The sequence below is a fragment of the Halichoerus grypus genome, chromosome 11 (genome assembly GCF_964656455.1).
Source record: "Halichoerus grypus chromosome 11, mHalGry1.hap1.1, whole genome shotgun sequence".
Taxonomy (NCBI): Eukaryota; Metazoa; Chordata; class Mammalia; order Carnivora; family Phocidae; genus Halichoerus; species Halichoerus grypus.
Window position 1 is genome coordinate 7,454,871 of NC_135722.1, and position 21,475 is coordinate 7,476,345.

Below are 21,475 nucleotides of genomic sequence, written 5' to 3' on the forward strand. Positions count from 1 at the left end.
AGCAGCCCCAGACAGTACTTAATCAAGTGAGTGTGCCTGTGTTCCACTAAAACTTTATGGATACTCACCTGTGAATTTTATGACATTTTCATGTGTCATGAAATCCTATTTTTTGGATTTTTTTCAACTACTTAAAAATGTAAAAAAAAAAGAAAAAAGCAAATAAAAATTGTACAAAAACAATAGACCCCTGCTCAAGGGATTTAAAATCCTTTCGTTATTAATTTTAGGTTAGAGATAAGAAAAACCATCGTTTTTTTCAGAGGAGCTGGAGGCCTGACCAAATGCAGAGAGAAGGGAGGGTGGGTAAATCTCCTGATCGGGATTCCAGGTGAGGAGGGGTGAAAAAAGATTTCCTTGGTGATGGATTTACAACAACCTTTACAAATTTGCTTTCTTATTTGTAAGATGGTTTTCTTATCTGTAAAATCGACACCTTAGAGGATTATAAGGGTTGAATGAGATAAAAGACGGTAAAGCGTTTTGTAAAATGCAAATGCTTACTCACTTAATTGTTTCTACGACGCGTGCTGGAGCTCTCACACAGACTCTTACTCCTCTGGGAAGCTTCCTATTAAGTTTGATGGGACTTTGTCCCTTTAAATTCTCCCCAACTACCTCAAGGAGGTGGACCAGTCGGCACATGCGCATTCCTCCGCGGGGCTGGCACCTCAAGCCCCAGCCTTCCCGGAGCCCGTAGAAGGGAGGCTAAAGGTCCTCCCACACAGAATTTTTACGCAGGCGTAAATCGAGATTGGGAGCACTATATCATGCAGAGAGCCCAGTCCCTTTTTCGTGCTCGAAGACTCCGCCCCCCGCGGCCAATCAGTAGGCCTCGCCCTTTACAATGGCGAATGGCAGTGAGCGTGGGGGGCGTGGCTGAGGGTCCGGGGGCGCGGCCTGGCGCTGAGAGAAGCGGCGGGGACAGCCGGGGGCTCTAGTGAACAGCGAAGCCGGACAGGGCTCGCCGGCGGGCGGCGAGCGGAGGCGGCCTGGGCCCGGCGGTCTCCGAGATGTCACGATGGCTGTGGCCATGGTCGAACTGTGTGAAAGAGCGGGTATGCCGCTACTTGCTGCACCACTACTTGGGTCACTTCTTCCAGGAGCACCTCAGCCTGGATCAGCTCAGCCTCGACTTGTACAAGGGCAGTGTTGCCCTGCGGGATATCCACCTGGAGATCTGGGTGAGGAACGAGGCCCGAGATCGGGAAGCGGGGGAGCGGTGCGCAGAGACCTGAGGATCCTGGCTGAAGGGTCAGGTTGGGGGACCGGGCAGAGGGCGTGAAGAGGCTGTGGAGTCAGGCCCTTTCCAGGCGACTGGTCGGCTTCGGAGCCAGAAGCTGGGTGGGAAGGGGGTCCCTGCCTCCACTTCCCAGTAGGAGAAACTGAGGCTGAGGAAGGGGGTGTCACTTGTCTGGAGAATGCCAGAGTAAGCACATCGAGTTTGGGGCCCGAGTTGAGAAGCGTGGTCCTCAGGAGCTGAGGAGAAGGTGAAGAGGGAGCGAAGGAACTAGGGGCCTCTGACAGAACCCGTCCGGGGCAGTGACAGAGTTGGAGCCTTGCAGCTAGCTGGTAAGGCAAGGCTGGTGTAGGGGTCTGGAGTCCTGCTGAGAGCACCTGTGGGAAAGGTGCTCTGACCTCCTGACCCTCGGATCCTGGGCCAAGTGGGTGGGGTTCGCCTCGGGACCGGGATGTCAACAACCGCGTCAGCACCCGTGTTGATCAACACTCGTGTGACTGCCTCGGCTGCCTACTTCCTGCTTTGGGGAGAGTGGGATGGACCCAGTGGTGTTTGGGGAGGGGCTTGGGAATCGGCCTCCCTACCTGCCGGGAAGCCCCTGAGGAAAGGTGGAGAGGTTTGGCTTCAGACAGGGAGGAGGCCAGGGGAGATGCTGGGGAGGCAGGGAGGAATAGGTCTGGGTCAGAAGCCTGAGGCTGGGGGTGGTGAGGGGCAGTGACTCAACTCATCTGAACTGGGAAGTTGCAAAGGAGCCATCAATTAGAGGCATCAGGCCAGGACTGGCAGGGGGTCAACCCCCCACTCCAGAGCAGCAGGGGTGGGCATGGGGTCAGGGGCTTCTCAATTTTCTGGCTGAGCAGACGAAATCTGGGGCAGGAAGAGCTGAGCTTGAGTGGTAGGCCAGGACTTCCTGAGCAAATGTAGAGGCAGAGGGAGACATCCAAGCCCAGAGTTGGGGACACCTCCCGATAACCTCTTGTCTATGAATCCTAGTGGAGGCCTTTTGTGACCTCTGACTTAGACTGGCCTGAAAGAAATGGCCAAGACCTCTAGGCTGCTGCTTTCTATTTCCAGTCCCAGAAAACACTCCCACTCTGCCCTGCCTTGCCCTGCCCTGCCCTGCCCTCTTGGTGGGGATTGAAATGGCTCCTAGCTAGGCTGCTTTCTGGGCTGGCCTCCAGGGAGAAGTTATCCCCTGGTGAAAAGCAGGTGCTTTCATAGCCAGCCCCTCCTCCCACCCACTCAGCCTGCAGCCCCCCCCTTGAAGACCCCAGAAGAAGCTGAGTGCCTGGGATGGGGTGAGGAGAGAGGCCTGTCTCCCAGTTGTAGTCCTCACACTACACTGAGTGATTAAACTAGTTCCTTCTCTCTAGGCCTCAGTTTCCTATCTGTGGATGTCTGGGTAAGGAGTTTCAACTAGACCTCTATAAGCCTTCTAGTTTTGCCATGTGTTTGTTTATTCTTGGATCCAACAAGTGTTTACTGGGAACTTCTCTGGGTGGTACCACACAGCACCTGGGATCACACGGAGCAGGCAGGTGGGTTCCTGCCTAGCTCCCAGATGGCGGTGGTGCTCTTTCCCCAATCGTAACCAGGGGCTCTCAGCCTTGTACCTCAAAGAGGTACAGCTACACCAAATGTTTGGAGTTGGGGGGGGTCCCCCTCTGGCTCAGTTCGGTCCTCTGATAGCCTCTCCAGCATACTCCCCTTGAACTCCATACTTGCCCAGAGATAACATGGGTGCACTCTGCTGGGCCTTTCCACATGCTGTTCCCATGCCTCGATCATGCCACCTTCCGTCCTCTCTGCCTGGCTTCCTCCTTTTCTTTTTTTTTTAAAGATTTTATTTATTTGACAGAGAGACAGACAGTGAGAGAGGGAACACAAGCAGGGGGAGTGTGAGAGGGAGAAGCAGGCTTCCCGCAGAGCAGGGAGCCCGATGCGGGGCTCGATCCCAGGACCCTGGGATCATGACCTGAGCCGAAGGCAGACGCTCAACAACTGAGCCACCCAGGCGCCCCCTTTTTTTTTTTTTTAAGATTTTATTTATTTGACAGAGAGATAGAGACCACAAGTAGACAGAGCGACAGGCAGAGGGAGAGGGGGAAGCAGGCTCTCCGCTGAGCAGGGAGCCCGATGCGGGGCTCGATCCCAGGACCCCCAGATAATGACCTGAGCCGAAGGCAGACGCTTAACGACTGAGCCACCCAGGTGCCCCTGGCTTCCTCCTTTTCATGCTTCAGCACCCCTCCTCTGGCTTAAAGGATGAAAGATGTTTGGATGGGCCAAGAGTAGGAATCAGCTAAAGCAAGGGTAGAACTCTGTAGTAGCACACGGTGGGGCGGGGAGAACAAGGGAGCTCTCCAAGGTCAGAGCAGACTAACAAGGAGTGTGGCAGCCAAGGAGACAGCCACATTTGGGGTTTCCTTGAGCCAGCTTTGTCCCTTCCCTGCTCCTAGTCTGTGAACGAAGTGCTGGAGTCCATAGAATCACCCTTAGAGCTGGTGGAAGGCTTCGTGGGCTCTATCAAGGTGGCCGTGCCCTGGGCTGCGCTGCTCACTGACCACTGCACCGTGCACGTGTCAGGCCTCCAGCTCACCCTGCAGCCTCGTCGGGGCCCAGGTGAGGGCAGGGCAAGGCTGGGGTTGGGGGGTGGTGGGGAGCAAGTGGTAAGGAGTAGGCCTGGGCACCCAGGAGCTGACTAGGCCTGCCTCTCCTGAGACCCTCTTCCTACTCACAGGGCCAGGGGCTGCCGACTCTCAGAGTTGGGCCTCATGCATGACCACGAGCCTGCAGCTGGCTCAGGAGTGCCTTCGGGACGGGCTGCCCGAGCCCTCGGAGCCACCACAGCCCCTGGAGGGACTGGAAATGTTTGCCCAGACCATTGAGACTGGTAAGTAGGCCTCTCATTGCTACCCTGCTGCCCGCCCCTCCATAGCCCACAAGACAGGGGCCCCAGACAGCAGGATGGCCACACTGCTGCCCCAGCAGGGAAACTCTGCCTGCCCCTTGCTGTTCCACCTGGCCTGAGACCCCTTTCCACCCCTCAGTGCTGCGAAGGATCAAGGTGACCTTCCTGGACACTGTCGTGAGGGTGGAGCACTCGCCGGGTGATGGGGAGCATGGTGTGGCAGTGGAAGTCCATGTACAGAGGTAGGGGTATGCCTAGCGGGGTGGGCTGGGGTGCAGATGAGGGGGAGTGAGGGGCTGCTGAATGGTGTTGGCCCTGCCCCTAACCCCAGCTTGGGCTCCAGGGAAGTAGCAGGGCAAATCTTGGGTGGGCCTCGGTGGTGGCTGTGGTGGAGGGAGACCATATTGTGAGCCTGGAGTGGTGTCCAGGGGCAAAGTGGTACAGGCCCAAGGTGGCTGGGACCCCGAGGATCAGGTTACACACTGAGGGTCCGAAGGGCAAGGGCTGGCCATGGAGGTCCAGGATGGCCTGGCTATGATGGGGCAGCTCTGCTGGCCAGACTCTCTGGCCCCAGGCCCCTAGAACAGAGTACTGCGTGGGGAGAAGGGCTCCAGCCTGGGGTGGCTGGGGCGAGGGCTGATCCTGCACTCGGCAGACTGGAGTACTGTGATGAGGCAGTGCGGGACCCAGGCCAGGCGCCTCCAGTGGACGTGCACCAGCCTCCTGCCTTCCTGCACAAGCTGCTGCAGCTGGCGGGAGTCCGCCTGCACTTCGAGGAGCTCCCCCCACAGGTGGGCTGGCTCTGATCCCCACAGTTTCTTCCCTTCTAATCCCCGTCTCCTATCTGCCCCGCTGCGCCCCATCCCTTCTGACCATCTCTGACCTCATCTTCTCGACCCCTTCCCTCCTATCTCCTTTTGCCTCCAGGAAGATCCCCCACAACCCCCCTTGCAGATCGGCAGCTGCTCAGGGTATATGGAATTGACAGTGAAATTGAAGCAGAATGAGGCCTTCCCAGGCCCCAAGGTGGGTCCCCAGCCCCTGTGGAGGAGGGAGTGTGGCCCATTTCAGAATACTCCTCAGCAGTGCTGATCTTGCCCTGTACAAAGCAGGGTCATTGAGTGGGAGAAATTACTGCCTCCTTGGATAGAGAAGCAGGCTTGGTGGTCAAGCTGTGGCCAGCGTCACACGGCTCCCTAGTGGTGACGGAGCTTAGCCTGGCAACTGGCATCCTCCCTCCTCTGGGTGAGGGCAGGTGGGCGGTGGCTCTCAGAGGGCCGAGGTGGCAAGTGTAGGCTCCATGGTTGGCCCCTCTGGCCCCTTCTGTCCCCAGCTGGAGGTGGCTGGACAGCTGGGCTCCTTGCACCTGCTCCTGACGCCTCAGCAGCTCCAGCAGCTTCAAGAACTGCTCAGTGCCATGAGCCTCGCAGGTGAGGCCCCTGGGCCGTCCAGGGGATGGGATGGCTGGGGAGGGGCCAGCTAGGCTGGACAGACACAAGGAAGTGTCCTCCTCCATAGACCCTGACGGCCTGGTTGACAAGCTGAATAAGAGCCGCCCGCTCGGTGCTGAAGACCTGTGGCTGATTGAGCAGGACCTGAACCAGCAGCTGCAGGCAGGGGCTGTGGCCGAGCCCCTCAGCCCAGAACCCCTTACCAATCCTCTTGTCAACCTGGACAACACTGGTGGGTGTGGGGCCAGACCTGGCAGTTGTCCAGGCAGCTAGCCGGGGTGTAGGAGTCACGGGCGCCGAGTGTGGCTTTCCCTGACCTCTCCTGCCCTGGCCCACAGACCTCTTCTTCTCCATGGCGGGCCTCACGAGCAGTGTGGCCTCAGCCCTCTCTGAGCTCTCCCTCTCGGATGTAGACCTGGGATCCTCTGTGCACAGCGACATGGCCCCCCGCCGGCTGTCTGCCCATGCCCACCCAACTGGTGAGTGCTCCTGGGGCAAGAGGAGCTGGAAAAGGCCTCAGTGCCCATGTGATGTCATGTATGTGTAGGAGGCCCCCATCCATGCTTAGCAGTCCACTGTGGGTTACTTGGTTCCCTGGGGATGCTCAGGGGAGGCTGGTAACACAATGGATAGAGGCCAGGTTTCAAAGTCCGTGATCTTGGGCCAAGCACTTAAATTCTTGGAGACTTAGTTTTCCCTTCTGTAAAAAGAGTGTACTAAGATCTGACCTTCGTAGGCTATATGTTTTGGCCGATGCTTATTGAGAGATTATGTATGTCAGGTGCTGGCCTGAGTGCTTTATCACCCACTTCTTCTAGCTCCTTGAGAGGGCTGGATTGAGCCTAGGCTCAGTATCCGGCATAACGAGGCTCTGGGTTAGCCCTGCCCGGCCAAGCCCCATGCCAGAGTCATAGTCCATCTGGGCCAGGGCTTCTCCCAGCCCGCAGCCCAGTGTCTGACCATCCCTCTACCTGGGGTACCCACGAGCTCTGGGAAGTCCCTGGTGAAACCTCTATCCTCTCAGGCAAGACGGCCCCCACGCCCCTCCCGGACACCCTGCGCCCTGACTCGCTGGTGAAGATGACCTTGGGGGGCATGACCCTGACCTTGCTGCAGACGTCTGCCCCATCTTCCGGACCACCTGACCTCACCACCCACTTTTTTGCGGAGTTTGATGCCACCAAGGATGGGCCCTTCGGCTCCCGTGACTTCCACCATCTCCGACCGCGCTTCCAGAGGGCCTGTCCCTGTAGCCATGTCCGGTACAAGCCCAAGGCAGGGGCCCAAGGAGAGACCCCCTCCATCCCCCAAGCCCAACCTCTGATGCCCAGCTTCTTCCCCGCAGGCTAACGGGGACAGCTGTGCAGCTGTCCTGGGAGCTGCGGACAGGCAGGGGCCGAAGGACTACGAGCACACAGGTGCACTTCGGGCAGCTCGAGGTGCTGGAGTGCCTGTGGCCCAGGGACACGTCAGAGCCCGAGTACACAGAGGTGAGGGCCGAGAGCGAGTACGTGGCAAGGCCTGCAGCTTCCAGTGGGTGTGGAGGCTCGGCCTGACTTGCCTCCTGTGTCCCATCCCAGATCCTGAGCTTCCCCAGCACCCTAGGTTCCCAGGCCTCAGCTCGGCCCTGTGCCCACCTGCGTCACACACAGACTCTCCGCCGGATGTCCAAGGTAACCCACTTCACCCCATGCCTAAGGGCCCTTGGCTGTTCCTCACCTGTCAGCCTCCGCAGTGACTTCCCTGCTCCCACCGTCCACCCCCTTTGCCCGTGCTCAACTAGAGCACACCTCCCCATCTGGGAGCCCTTGAAGACAGCTGGGCCCTACATAAGGCATCCTCTTGGCCTGGTTGCCCCTTCCCTGGCCCATCTTGGCAAACCCCTGCGGGTCTGCAGATATCGGTGGCTTTTATTAAACAAACATGGTCATCTTTCTCAGGCAATGTGGTGAGGATCTCCAGGTCCCCTGCTCAAACTTTCCTTCCCATCACCCAGGAGGGCTCTGTGTTTTGTTTTTGCTCAAGGGGGTCCCTTCCCATCCTGCCCTCACCTACCCCACAGTCCTCGCTGACCTGAACACCCTTGCCCTCAGAGCCGACCCCGGCGCCCCGCTGCCTGCCATTGCCACTCAGAACTGGCCCTGGACCTGGCTGACTTCCAGGCAGATGTGGAGCTGGGGGCCCTGGACCGGCTTGCTGCCCTGCTGCGCCTGGCTACCATACCCCCTCCTGAGCCACCTGCCAGCCTCCTGGTGAGATACCCAGCTGGGGCAGGGAGCTGGCATGGACCCTCTGGCTCAGAGCCACAGTGGTGGGGCCCCTGGCAGCAGCTCTGATGCCCCCCATCCTCCTGCAGACAGAGCCCGCACCAGCTGCTGAGCAGCAGACGGTGGTGCGGCTCTCAGCACCCCGAGCCACGCTGCAGCTGCGCTTCCCCATTGCCGACCTGAGGCCCGAGCGGGACCCCTGGGCAGGCCGGGCTGTGCGGGCCGAGCAGCTGCGGCTGGAGCTGAGTGAGCCCCAGTTCCGGTCAGAGTTGAACAGCGGTCCTGGTCCCCCAGTGCCCACCCGCCTGGAACTTACCTGCTCCGATCTGCATGGTGAGAGCCCCCCAGGGGACAGTACCCAGGGCAGGGCCTCAGGCCTCTGGGAGAGGTGGGCCCGGGCCTACGGAAGGGACTGAGTCACAGTCGGGGCAGACTCTGGCTCGAGCCTCACCAGCTCCATGACGCACCAGCATGGCCTGTCTCCAGGCTTGTCTGAGAGTGGGCAGAGTGGACCCTTTATCCCTGGCCTGCTGCAGATTGTGGGTGTGAGGGAGGGCGCAGGCCTGTAAACAGTAAAGGACAGTCACCATGATGGAGGTTCCAGGCCCCCACTAACCCCACCTCCCACTGGGGAAGAAATGGGGAAGGGCAGCAGTGACAGCCCCCCACTCCTCCTCATCCTTCCAGGCACTTACGAAGATGGAGAGAAGCCACCAATCCCCTGCCTGCGGGTCTCCAAAGCCCTGGATCCCAAGAGCTCTGGGCGCAAATACTTCCTGCCCCAGTAAGTGGGGGCTCCGGAAGGGATGGACAGGAGAGTGCTTGGCTGCTGAGGGTGGCTCCCGAGGTGGGATCCGGGGCTGAGGGGGCCTTGCAGGCCAGTGACAGGCCTGTGCCCTGGCAGGGTAGTGGTGACGCTGCGCCCCCAGCTCAGCGGTACACAGTGGGAAGTGGCCCCTGAGAAGGGAGAGCTGCTGGAGCTGTCAGCTGAGAGTCCATGTGAGCTGCGGGAGCCTGAGCCCTCGCCCTTCTCCTCTAAAAGGACCATGTACGAGACGGAGGAGGTGAGGCCCCTGGAACCCAGGGGAGCCACTTGGTGGCTGTGGGATAGGAGGACAAGACCACCTGGGGCACCAGTTGACGTGACCTGGCACCAGCTAGAGTTTCATCTCTTCCATCATCTTAGACCAGTGGGGAGTCAAAAGCACCCCAGCTCATGGGGCCTGGGCATGAGGACACTGGTGAGGGCAGGCCCTGGAAGGCACAGGTCCCTGATGGGGAAGATCACAACCCCGTCTGTTGACAGTGTGTGTTTGGACCTCAGGATCCTCTTCTCTGAAGGTGCTGAGATTTGAGTGAGAGAGAGTTAAGGGCCTGGCCTCTGGGCCAAAAGGTCTGGGTTTAAATCCAGGCTCTTCCATTCAGTGGCTTCGTCCTCTTGGAACTAGTCTAATCTCAGAGTTCTACGCAGATGAGTTTCCTCATCTTGAAAGTGGATACAATGACCTGTGTCACAGGCTTATCACGAGGAGAAAGGAGTTGACTCCACGTGAGGTCCTCCTTCATAACAGGGTTGGCACGCAGTCAGCGCTTCGCACGAGCTGGCTGTCATACGTCCCAGCAGAGAGGGGCTCCTATGAATGAATGAGAATGAATGAATGAATGATAGGAAGTCAGGGTGCAGACCAGGGTCTGATTGCCGAGCCAGAAGCAGGCCCTGACATGTCTCAGATGCCTTTCCCGCTCGCCTGTCTAGATGGTGATTCCTGGAGACCCTGAGGAGATGAGGACCTTCCAGAGCCGGGCCCTGGCGCTGTCGCGCTGCAGCCTGGAAGTGCTCCTGCCCAGCGCCCACATCTTCCTGCCCAGCAAGGAGGTCTACGAGAGCCTCTATAACAGGTGGTGACTCAAGTGGGTAGGGGGAGCGTGGGGAGGGGCTGGGCTGGGCCACCCTCAACTGCTGCTCTCCATCCACCTGCCCCAGGATCAACAACGACCTGCTCATGTGGGAGCCTGCAGACCTGCTTCCCACCCCTGACCCCGCCGCTCACCCCACTGGTTTCCCAGGCCCCTCAGGCTTTTGGCACGACAACTTCAAGATGTGCAAGTCAGCCTTCAAGCTGGGTAGGAGGGATGCCCCAGCAGGGGTCCTGAGGCCCCCAGAGCTGGGCAGGGCTGGGGCAGCCCTCCCAGGTCTCCTTCCCACTTGGCTCCTTGATCTCACCCCAGACTCAGACTCGGATGATGAGGATGCCCACTTCTTCTCAGTAGGGGCATCAGGCGCTCCCCAGCCCCCTGCCCCTGAGTCCCGAAGTCCTCGCTCCCAGAGTACCTTCTCTACACTGGTGACAGTGCTGAAGGGTCGGATCACAGCCCTCTGTGAGACTAAGGTGAGGGCAGCCCTGGGGAGGTGAGCCCCGCTGACTCCAGCGCCCCCCCAACCTACCGTTGGCAGGAGAACAAGACCAGTGTGAGCAGCTCCAAATTGGGAATCTAGGAAAAGAAACCCCAGTGTGGCTGAGAGTGGTCTGTCTGGCCAGCAGCACCCACCCACCACCCACTGACCACCCATGCCTCCCCAACCATCCATCACACCCCGTTAGCACCTGTTGTACGTAAGGCACCAGGTTAGGGGTCCACATGGGCACTAGCTCATGCTGGATGGCAGACAGGGCAGGGATGACTCGCCGTCTAGCAAAAGAGACAAGTGATGGAGTGCCTGCGTGGCTCAGTCTGTTAAGGGTCCAACTCTTGATTTTGGCTCAGGTCATCTCGGGGTCCTCACTGGGCATGGAGCCTGCTTAAGATTCTCTCTCTCCCCCTTCCCCCCCAAAAAAAGATCTTCTCTCTCTACCTCTCCCTCCGCCCCTTCCCCACTCCCTCTCTAAAAAGAAAAAAAAAAAAGACAAGTGCTGCTCTAGGTCTTCAGCGGAGTCTGGGTAGAGCGAGAGCTGGTCTTACGCAGGCCAGGGCTCCTGGAGGCCACCCCCCTGAGGGCACGGGGGCTGCCGAGGGCCCTGGTGAGGCCACGCCACATGCTCTGCTTGCAGGACGAGGTTGGGAGGCGGCTAGAGACCTCACACGGGGAACTGGTGTTGGATGTGGAGCAAGGAACCATCTTCAGCGTCTCCCAGTACCGAGGCCAGCCGGGACTCGGCTATTTCTGCCTGGAAGCCGAGAAGGCCAAGCTCTACCACCGAGGTGTGAAAGGAGGGGACTTGCCGGAGGGACGTGGGCTCTGGGTGGAGGGGACGGTCAGCCAGCTTGGCAAGGGGCTCACCAGCTGCCTCCCCAGCGGTTGTGGAAGACCACCTGCTGCCCAGTCGCCTGGAGCTGCCCAGCTTTGTTCCTCCGGCCCAGCTGGCCCCAACCATCTACCCATCGGAGGAAGGGGTGACCGAACGGGGAGCCTTGGGCCCCAAGGGCCAGGGCCGGGGTCCCCACATGCTGTCCACGGCTGTGCGCATCCATCTGGACCCCCACAAGAATGTCAAGGTACAACAGTGCCTGCTTCTGGTCTACCCACTTGGCTGGGGCAACTGCCTCCCTGGTGCCTGGTGGGCTAGTCCCCCTCCCCCCGTGCTGACTGTGCCCCACCTCCAGGAGTTCCTGGTGACACTGAGGCTCCACAGGGCCACCCTGCGCCACTTCATGGCTTTACCAGAACAGAGTTGGCACTCCCAGGTGAGCGAAAGTGGTGTGGGCAGGCAGGTCTCTGCACCTGGGGGGAGGCCAGTGTGAGGGGCCTGGGCTGGGCCAGAGCTGACTTCCAAGCAAAGCCCCTGGGCAAGGGGTATGGTAGCAGCTGATGGGCAGCAGGTGGGGAGCCATGCTGGGGCGCGGGGAGGGGATTAGAGGAAGGAAGAGGCCCCTGATCCTCGGTACCCCTCCTGTGCCGGCCCCCAAAGCTGTTGGAGTTCTTAGATGTGCTTGATGACCCAGTGCTGGGCTACCTGCCCCCAACCGTCATTACTGTCCTACACACTCACCTGTTCTCCTGCGCCGTGGACTACAGGTACCCAGCCTGGGTGGGCCAAGAGCCAGGGGCCGGGGGCAGGCTCTCTGTGTAAGGAGCCCGCCCTAGTGCATGTGTGACCCCCCCCCCCCCCAGGCCCCTCTACCTCCCTGTGCGTGTCCTTATCACCGCTGAGACCTTCACCCTCTCCAGCAACATCATCATGGACACCTCCACCTTCCTGCTCAGGTATGCGCCACCCCCACCCAGCTCACTTTCCATCCTCCCCCCCCCCCAAACTAGGCTGCAGCTGCCACTCCCCAGGGTCCTGCCTACCTGATTTGTGTCCTCAGTCTCTGTGCCTTTCTGTACATTTGGGTGATGATCCCTCCCTCAGGAATGAGAATTGGTTCCACCTTCCCGGACAACAGTGGGCACCTCCTCAGCAGAGCCTTAAAACATCTGTGCTCTCTAACCTGATAGGCTCACTGACGTGCTTGTTCCAAGGATGTAAGGATAACAGAGGTGGAATGCGATGCCTTTGTAGAATTTAAAACTTACAATCTAAATGCCCCCAGATGACAACTTGAGTCAGTAAACATGGCTGACCCGACCATTAAAGTCAAGTTGAAGAATAACATTGAAAAACACGAGAGATGCCGTAATGCAATATGTGCTGAAAACCCGAGACAGAAAGCTCTACATGGTGGTGGTGTTTTTTTAAGATTTATGAAGGTTTATTTGTATACATGTCTGTGGCTTCACAGAAAAGATGAAGAGAATACATAGGGCGCTTTTCTCAGAATTTGGGATTAAGGGAATATGGTTAGAGATTATTTCTTATTCCTGTGTTTTAAAATATCTTAAAGGAGCTTGTGTTATGTTGCCATTAAAATAAGGACTGACTTTGAAAGAACAATGAATGCTGTGGGTGGGTGGGGGGAGCAGGACACTTCCCTCCTGCGGCCGCTGCGAGGCCTGGATGAGGAGGAGCAGGAAATACTTGGAGAGCGCTACCTGCCCTCTGACCTAAGCAAGCAGGCGCTATTTTGGGCCTGCGGCGCAGGAGACAGGCCCAGTCTCCCCAGTGTATGGACAAGAACACCGAGGCCAGCGAGGACCCAGCGCTAGTTTCTTGTGGGTTTGGGACCCCCTGTGGCTGCCCCTCTGCCTGTCTCTAGGGGCCCCACCCCCGTGGCTCCCATGGAGCTGCAGCCTGCAGCGGCTCCTGGGCCCTTCTCAGCCCTGTTCCCCACCAGGTTCATCCTGGACGACTCAGCCTTATACCTGTCCGACAAGTGTGAGGTGGAGACGCCGGATCTGCAGCGAGGTGGGCAGGGCCTGGACTGGGCTCCCTCTCCTCTGAGGGCCCACAGCCCCGGGCCACACCCAGAGCAGCCAGAAGTCCTCACCCAGCTGCTGGCTGGGCTCTTAACACCCACACACGCATGCACGCGCACAAGGGCTGCACTTAGAGAAACGCCAGGTTCTCTGCTCTGGTGGTGGGCCAGGGGCTGGGCGTGAAGAAGCAACTGGAACTTCTCTTGCTCTCTGCTTCAGATTATGTCTGTGTCTTGGATGTTGACCTTCTGGAGCTTGTGATTAAAACCTGGAAGGGGAGCACCGAGGGCAAACTGGTGAGTGTTGTGCAGAGTCCCCCGGAGCCAGAGCAGGTGCAAGGGCCGAGGGAGCCTTCAGGGGATCACCCTTTGCCGTTGCACTCTCTCCTCCCTCTGCTCCCTGGGTCTGGGCTCAGGTTCCGGTCACTGCCTGCCCTTCCATGCTGGGCTCTGGTTCGTGGCCCCCCTGGGAAGGGCCAGGCCTAGCCTGGGCATCCCATAATATGAACCCCACCACCAGGGGGCAGCTGCAGCCAGGGCAAAAGCAGGGCCTCGGGAGTCAGCCGGCCTTTGTGGGGCCTGCTTCCTCCTCGGTAAAATGGAGGTAACAGGCCCCACGTGGCCAGGCTGAGGTGAGCGATGAAGGACTGGGCACTGGACCACTTTCATGCGGGGAGTGCACTCTTCCTTCCCTGGGTGATTTCACTCCCGGGGCTCCGTTTGCTCCTCATTCAGTGGGGCCGTTGGGCAGCAGACTGACCCCCCCCGCCCCGGGAAGACCTGGCCGGGTCCTATCCGTGAGTGGCGGGGATGAAGCCTGGGCTGATGGTGCCCCATTCCCCGTCCCTCGCCGCCCCCAGAGCCAGCCGCTGTTCGAACTGCGTTGCTCCAACAACGTGGTGCACGTGCACAGCTGTGCAGACTCCTGCGCCCTGCTGGTCAACCTGCTCCAGTACGTAATGAGTGAGGGCGACCTCCACCCCCCTCCCCGGGCCCCCAGCCCCACGGAGATCGCCGGCCAGAAGGTACAGGTGAGGCCACTGGCACTCTGCGGCCCCCGGGGGCCTGGCTTCCGAGGAGGGGCGCCCCTCCTTCCCGTCCCTCATTCATGACTCCTCCCCTGCCCGGCCCAGCTCTCCGAGAGCCCTGCCTCCCTGCCCTCCTGCCCTCCAGTGGAGACGGCCCTCATCAACCAGCGGGACCTGGCCGACGCCCTCTTGGACACTGAGCGCAGCTTGCGGGAGCTGACCCAGCCTTCAGGTGGGGGGCGGAGGTGCTTTGGGGCCAGGGGACACAATCAGGCACCCAAATCAGGCATCGCCCCCAAAACTGGTGTCTGTCTCCACAGGTGGCCCCCTCCCTCAGACCTCGCCTGTGTCAGTCTACCTATTCCCAGGTGAACGGAGTGGGGCCCAGCCCCACTCGCCCCCTGTTGTGGCCCCCGCTGGCAGCCTGGGGTCCTGCTCAGAGGCCAAGGAAGATGAAAAGGAAGAGGGAGATGGAGACACCCTGGACAGTGACGAGTTCTGCATCCTTGATGCTCCTGGCCTGGGCATCCCGGTGTGTGGGGGGCAGGCTGGGCAGGGCCAGGAAGTGGTAGGAGAGGCTGGCTCCCTTCTGCACCTTTCTAGAGCTCCTGCTGGTAGAGGGGTAGGAGGTGGTCTCTGTCACTGAGGAGGTGGGTCTGGGTCCATGGCAGTCTCTCTGACTCTGGGCCTTGAAGGAGCAAGTGGATTTCCAGAGGAAGAAAGAATGGCATCGAGGACAGACGGACAGGACATCAAGGGGAGGGAAAGAGAGGAGCAGGGTGGTTAGCAGGAGGGGGAGGAGAACCATTTGATTGCCGGGGTGCTGACCGGCTGGCCCCAGGAGCCAATGGGAATGTCACATGCAAGTGAGACCCAGGCCCAGGGAGACAGGGTTGGCGAGAGCACGGGGCACTTAGATCCCCCCTGGACAGAGCACTCTGACACAGCTTCTGGGGATGGTGGCCCAGGACGGTCATCCTTTGTCCAAAATGGGGGGGAGGTATGAGGATGGGGAGGAAGTTGGGAGAGGGTGGCCTGGACTGGGGACGGTATCTGCACCTGTGTTCACTCGGCCCCCTCCTTGCAGCCCCGAGATGGGGAGCCCGTGGTGACACAGCTGCATCCAGGCCCCATCGTCGTGCAGGACGGGTACTTCTCACGGCCCTTGGGCAGCACGGACCTGCTGCGGGCGCCTGCCCACTTCCCCGTGCCTAGCAGCCGTGTGGTGCTCCGTGAGGTCTCGCTCGTCTGGCACCTCTATGGGGGCCGGGACTTTGGCCCCCACCCTGGCCACAGGTGAGAAGGACAGGTGCAGGTGGCAGCAATGGCGTGGGGCCCACCCAGCTGGGAGATGGGGCCCGGGCTGGGGGCCAGCTCTGACCTTCAGCCGCCGGTAACCTTGAGCAGTGTCCTTGCCTCAATGGCCTCCGTTCTTCCTCCTTCCTTACCCCCCCTCCCCAGGGCTGAGGCTGGAGAGGGTGTCCTGCCCCAGGCTGAAGGGCCCGCTCTGACAGGAAGGGGGTTCCCCCGAGTCAGCTTGTCCCCTGTCCCTCTTTCCAGGGCAAGAGGCAGCTTCATGGGCCCCAGGGGCTCTCCTTCCCGCTGCTCCGGCCCCAACCGGCCCCAGAACTCTTGGCGTACACAGGGGGGCACTGGGAGGCAGCACCACGTCCTCATGGAGATCCAGCTCAGCAAGGTGAGCTGGGGGCTCAGAGTCCGGAAAGCCAGCTGGGAGGGGGACAGGGCAGGCCCTCCCATCCCTGGCACCCAGCCAGCATGCCACCACGGCCCCTTGGCTCCGGGTCCCTGGTCAGGCACCAGGTCCCTGAGCGCTTGCAGAGCGGCGGCCACACTGCACCCCAGGTGCTGTTCTAGACGATGGAGGGAGCGGCGAGCACAGCAGACAGAGCCCTGCTTGCCCGTCACGTGTGTGGTAGGGGAGGGAGCCCCAGATCTGTGTGGTGTGGACTGGGGTCAGTGTTTGGGGAAGGTGAACCAGGGAGGGGGCATAGGGAGTGCCGGGGAGGATCAGCACAGTCTTCTTGAGACGGTGCTGTTGGCACAGAGACCCGTGGAAGGGGGCGGGGAGAGGGTTCGGGCAGAGGGCGCAGCACGAAGGCCGGGGCCGGGAGCATCCCTGCCGTGCTGGAGCCACGTGGCCAGCAGGACCGCAGCCGGGCCGGGAGGGGCCGTGGGTCTGACTGGGAACCAGGTTGCCGACCGCCCCGCAGACCACAGGACGGTTCTGGCTTTTACTAGAGTGAGATGCGGTCAGCAGGAGAGACGGTGGCCGCACAGGGTGGTGGCAGCCGCAGAGCCGGTGACGGCGGTCCGATCCTGGAGAGATTTGGATGGGGAGGAACCCCAGGTTGGGAGGCCGGGCGACACGAGGCGGTGCGGGCAGAGGTGCTGCTTCCTGAGGGCGAGGCCGTGCGGGCCCTCTGCCCCAGCGCACGGGGCTGTCGTGCCGAGCAAACTCAGGGGCTCTCTGCAGCCAGTGGGGCTGGGGAGCCAGCACTGGGGCGGGGAGAGGGAAGGCCAGGGCAAAGTTCCGAAGACGAGAAGGGCCTTGAGCTGTTCGAGGGGCAGGAGAGAGGCCAGTGGGGCTGGCGGTCAGGAGCAAGGTGGAGGGAGAGGCCGGGCCCCTCCAGGCCCCGAGGGGGTGTTTGCAGGGCACAAGGTGGGTGGGCGTGTGCTGTGTGAAGGTCCCTCTGGGTGTGTGGAGAAGGGCGGTGCTGGCGCTGGGTGACAGGCACACGGGGGCCTCTAAGGTGACAGGAAGGGAACGGAGCAAGGAGATTCAGGGCAGACATTCAGGTCAAGAGTTCAGCATGCCAAGTGGAGTTTGAACTGACTATGGGACAACTGTGGGGAGGCAGCCAGGTGGGGGGCTGGGGGGGGGCTGGGGCAGAAGGGGGGCTGGGAGAGGCGGGGCCCTGCCTCCCCGGCTCAGGCGTCCGTCCGCCCCGCAGGTAAGCTTCCAGCACGAGGTGTACCCGGTGGAGCCAGCCACAGGCCCTGCGGCCCCCGGCCAGGAGCTCGAGGAGCGGCCCCTGTCCCGCCAGGTGTTCATTGTGCAGGAGCTGGAGGTCCGGGACCGGCTGGCCTCCTCCCAGATCAACAAGTTCCTATACCTGCACACGAGCGAGCGGATGCCACGTCGCGCCCACTCCAACATGGTACCGGCCGCCCCCACTTGCCGCCGCGGGCAGGGCCGTGTGTGCCCACACAGCAGGGGGTGGGAGCCTGGGAGGATGCTGGGGCTCAGGCAGGCCCAGCTGAGGGACCAGCGTGTGCAGATGCAGCACCGGGGGGGCGGGGTACAGGGTGGGGGCAGGGGCCTGAGGCCCGGCGGGTTCCCAGAGCTTGCCCTCTGCCCCCAGCTCACCATCAAAGCACTGCATGTGGCCCCCACAACCAACCTGGGGGGGCCCGAGTGCTGTCTCCGGGTCTCGCTGATGCCCCTGCGGCTCAACGTGGACCAGGTGAGTAGGCCAGACGGGGGCAGAGCGCGCGGTGAGCCCCACTGCCCCTGGGCCTCTCTGACCTGCACCTTCCCCGGCAGGATGCCCTGCTCTTCCTCAAGGACTTCTTCACCAGCTTGGTGGCTAGCATCAATCCTATGGTCTCGGGAGAGACGTCCGCTGAGGGTGAGAGGCTGAGCTGGGAGGGGAGGGCCTGGGCCTCCCGCCTCCCGCCTCCCGCCTCCCAGCCATCCCTGGGCCCATCCCCCATCGGTGTCCCCCACCCTAGCTCGCCCTGAGACCCGAGTCCAGCCCAGCAGCCTCCAGGAGGGCCGGCCTGAGGACGCAAAGATGACCGGCTCCCAGGAGGCCGCGGGCGGTGGACACAGCTCCTCTGCTGAGCAGCAGCCTATCTATTTCAGGTAGGGCTGAAGGCTGGGGGTCCTTGCCCAGGCTGCAGGGGGCGGGGTCAGGCACTAAAGGCCCCCTCTCCCTGTTTCCCATCCAGGGAGTTCCGCTTCACGTCCGAGGTGCCTATCTGGTTGGATTACCACGGCAAGCACGTCACCATGGACCAGGTGGTGAGTGGGGCTGTCCCGCAGAGTGGCTGCGTGGGCCATCCCTCTCGGGGCTCCCCATTCTACCCGGGGGTGGCTTCGTCTTCTGGGGGCCGGGGCTTGATCCAGCAGCAGTGGCTGCTGAGCCGGCCTCCAGGGGCTCCGAGGAGCTGAATCGTGTGAGCCCAAATCCCTCCTTCCGCAGGGTACTTTCGCTGGCCTCCTCATCGGCCTAGCCCAGCTCAACTGCTCCGAGCTGAAGCTGAAGCGGCTTTGTTGCCGACATGGGTGAGCCCCCCATCCCCTCCAGCACCCCCAGTCTCCTGTCTTCCCTTGGCTATATCCTGACTGGTTGTGTGGCCTTGGCCAAGTCCCCCTCTGGTGCCTCAGTTTCCACTCTGTGAAGTGGGCACAGTCATCCTTTGCACTGGGCTGGAGAGCATTGGGGTACCTCACTCGGGTCCTGGCCCCAGGACCCCTCAGTGTGTGGCTCTGCCCCTGTACCCTCCTCTCCTCTCCCCTTCCCAGGCTCCTGGGTGTGGACAAGGTGCTGGGCTACGCTCTCAACGAGTGGCTACAGGATATCCGCAAGAACCAGCTGCCTGGCCTGCTGGGCGGTGTAGGCCCCATGCACTCCGTTGTCCAGCTCTGTGAGTGGCTGGCTGTGGGGGCTCTGGAAACGGCTCTGACTCTTGGGCAGCCTAGAAGCTGCCCCCAGGAGTAGGGGGAGGAGGTCCTAAGTCAGGGTCGGTGCGGGCCGCACAGCCTCGGGCATCTCTGACAGCCTGGTCCCTGCAGTTCAAGGGTTCCGGGACCTGCTTTGGCTGCCCATCGAGCAGTACAGAAAGGACGGGCGCCTCATGCGGGGGCTGCAGCGGGGGGCCGCCTCCTTTGGCTCATCCACGGCCTCGGCCGCCCTGGAACTCAGCAACCGGCTGGTGCAAGCTATCCAGGTGAGTGGGCACCTGCTTGCAGGCCAGGAGGGCAGGGAGAGTCTGCTCCACGGTGCCTGATCCGTCCCCAGAGCGCTACTAAGGATGGACAGTCTGGATGAGCAGTCTCATTTTATGAGACACAATCATGGACAGGAGAGGCCCACTGACCGGCCTGGGGCCCACAGCAACTCCTCGGGGGGTGGGGGCCCTGCATGCTTTTAGCCCACCGGGTGTCTGCTCCTGGCCAGCTCTTGACGAGGAGGGAAGGGGGTGTGGCTCTGTTTACAGACAGGAGAACCGCGGCGCAGACTGGCCCTCACTCATTCAGGCCCCGCACTCGGCTAGGCCCAGACAGGTCCCCAGGGAGGCCCGGGAGTTGTCCTGCGAGCAGCTCTAGTTCAGTGCCGTGAACGCTAGTGGAAGGGCGAGGATGGGCAGGCCTCTGTGGGGCGGTGAGCGTGCAGATGCAAGGGGGAGCTCAGGGCTTTCTGGGATCTGCACGCCCAGCCCCTTGCAGGCCGTGGGGAAGATCTCTAGCAAGGAGGCTGGAAGGATAAGCAGGCCCCAGAGAGCCCCCCAAAGGCACAGCTAGGTGAGGAGGCAGGGTGAGAAGTGAGGGGCAAAAGGAACAGAGCAGCCAGCATAAGAAGGCAGATGAGAGTCGGTGGGGTGAGCTAAGGGACCCCAGCACTCCGCCCGGGCTTCCCCCAGAGCTGGCAGGGCCAGACGAGGGGCAGGGTAGGGGAGACGGTGCACTCGGTCTCGAGAAAGTTGCACGGGCGGCACCTCACAGATGGCGCAAGGGTCCACATGTGGTGGTCCACCCGAGGAGGGTTTGGGGTCCAGTGGACATGAGGAGAATGCCCTCCACCTGAAGCCCCCCGACCTGGGCGCTGGAAGCATCGGCAGGATGCAGGAGCAGCCCCGTAAAGCACGGCTGTGGGGGAGGCAGAGGTGTGATGCCCCACACCCCCCCCCCAGGCTGGCCAGGCCTTCCAGCACGGTCCTCTGGGGCTGGCTTGGGGTCCTAGGGGCTGGGTGTGTGTGCCCGCGCTGGCTCTCCTCATCTGGTGCCCTCCATGTCCCCTCAGGCCACAGCTGAGACCGTGTACGACATCCTGTCCCCAGCAGCACCCATCCCCCGCTCCCTGCAGGACAAGCGCTCCGTGCGAAGGCTGCGAAAGGGCCACCAGCCCGCTGACCTCCGGGAGGGTGTGGCGAAGGCCTATGACACGGTTCGAGAGGTGATGAGACCCTGCCCTCTTCCCAGTCCCACGCCCACGTCCCCCCCACCCCCAAACCCCTGCGCTGACCTCCGACTTCCACAGGGCATCCTGGACACGGCTCAGACCATCTGTGATGTGGCATCTCGGGGCCACGAGCAGAAGGGGCTGACGGGCGCCGTGGGGGGCGTGATCCGCCAGCTGCCCCCAACCGTGGTGAAGCCCCTCATTCTAGCCACCGAGGCCACGTCCAGTCTGCTCGGGGGGATGCGAAACCAGATCCTCCCCGACGCACACAAGGACCACGCTCTCAAGTGGCGTTCGGACGAAGGCCAGGACTGAGCACCGGGCGCCGGGACCCACGGGCGCTGCTCCCCACCTCGCCCGGCCGGCCCCGGTGGCGTCTTGGCTCCTGCGCCTCCCCAGAGCTTTCGGCCCACAGCCGGGCGGGCCCTCGGGAAGGACCCGGAAGGACCCTGCCTGGCCCCCCTGCCAGTCGCTGTGAGAACGAGGCCTCCCTGCCTGGGGCCTCAGCCCCGTCTCTGCACCTTTCCTCTGGGGAGAAAGGACACCGCCTCCACCACCACCTGGGCCCACACTGCCGCCTTGTCCCGGGACGGAGGCTCTTGGACCCTCAGACCCCGACCCCACTCAGCCAAGTGTCTCTCTGTGTCTGGGGGGAGGTGGGGGACAGACACTGTGGGGGTCAATGTATTTTTAAGCTCCTTGGAGCGTGTGGGTCAGTATCTGCATGAAATGCAATAAACTGTGCCCACCGCCGGCCCCCTCGTCCTGTGTACCTGCGCTGCCCCGGCCTCAGCCTTGACCTGGGCTCTCCCCCAGATCCCCACCTCCCTACCCAGCATCCCCCATGTTCCTACCAGGGGTCACCACACCTGCCCAGCAGGTTAAAACTGGCCCCCAGCTAGCTGTCCGGCCTTGCACTCCCCCCGGCTGCCCTACGTCCGCACTCTGCCCCTCGCCGCTGCCAGCCCCACTTCTGTGCGGCAGGGGCTGAGCGAAGAGGCCCAAGGGGCCCGGAGCCCACCTCCCCCCGACCATGTTTCTCCGCTCTAGCCCTGCAAGAGCCCAGGATCCAGCCTT

General features: G+C 61.6%; 1 protein-coding gene across 3 annotated transcripts; it reads left to right on the forward strand.

Moving 5' to 3' along the window:
* Window positions 1-910: 910 nt before the first annotated feature.
* On the forward strand, window positions 911-21,153 carry ATG2A (autophagy related 2A). Of its 3 annotated transcripts, none has more exons than XM_036101132.2 (41): window positions 911-1,184; window positions 3,700-3,862; window positions 3,981-4,133; window positions 4,291-4,393; window positions 4,807-4,942; window positions 5,079-5,177; window positions 5,485-5,581; window positions 5,670-5,834; window positions 5,941-6,081; window positions 6,627-6,864; window positions 6,948-7,092; window positions 7,183-7,275; window positions 7,696-7,854; window positions 7,959-8,202; window positions 8,557-8,653; window positions 8,774-8,933; window positions 9,626-9,768; window positions 9,854-9,993; window positions 10,099-10,259; window positions 10,920-11,070; window positions 11,165-11,364; window positions 11,473-11,553; window positions 11,778-11,884; window positions 11,981-12,073; window positions 13,084-13,154; window positions 13,385-13,461; window positions 14,025-14,195; window positions 14,298-14,424; window positions 14,513-14,724; window positions 15,280-15,488; window positions 15,753-15,888; window positions 17,165-17,371; window positions 17,576-17,677; window positions 17,758-17,842; window positions 17,946-18,078; window positions 18,165-18,237; window positions 18,419-18,501; window positions 18,742-18,863; window positions 19,012-19,166; window positions 20,240-20,392; window positions 20,477-21,153. In XM_036101132.2, exons 1-41 carry the CDS (start codon window positions 1,014-1,016, stop codon window positions 20,711-20,713), a joined length of 5,793 nt encoding a protein of 1,930 aa, XP_035957025.1. In that variant the 5' UTR covers window positions 911-1,013; the 3' UTR covers window positions 20,714-21,153. The 3 variants fall into 3 exon arrangements, with proteins under 3 accessions (XP_035957025.1, XP_035957026.1, XP_077913929.1); XM_036101133.2 differs by having other exon boundaries at window positions 14,025-14,189; XM_078057803.1 differs by lacking the exons at window positions 911-1,184; window positions 3,700-3,862; window positions 3,981-4,133 and having other exon boundaries at window positions 4,373-4,393; window positions 4,830-4,942.
* The last annotated feature ends 322 nt before the right edge of the window (window positions 21,154-21,475 follow it).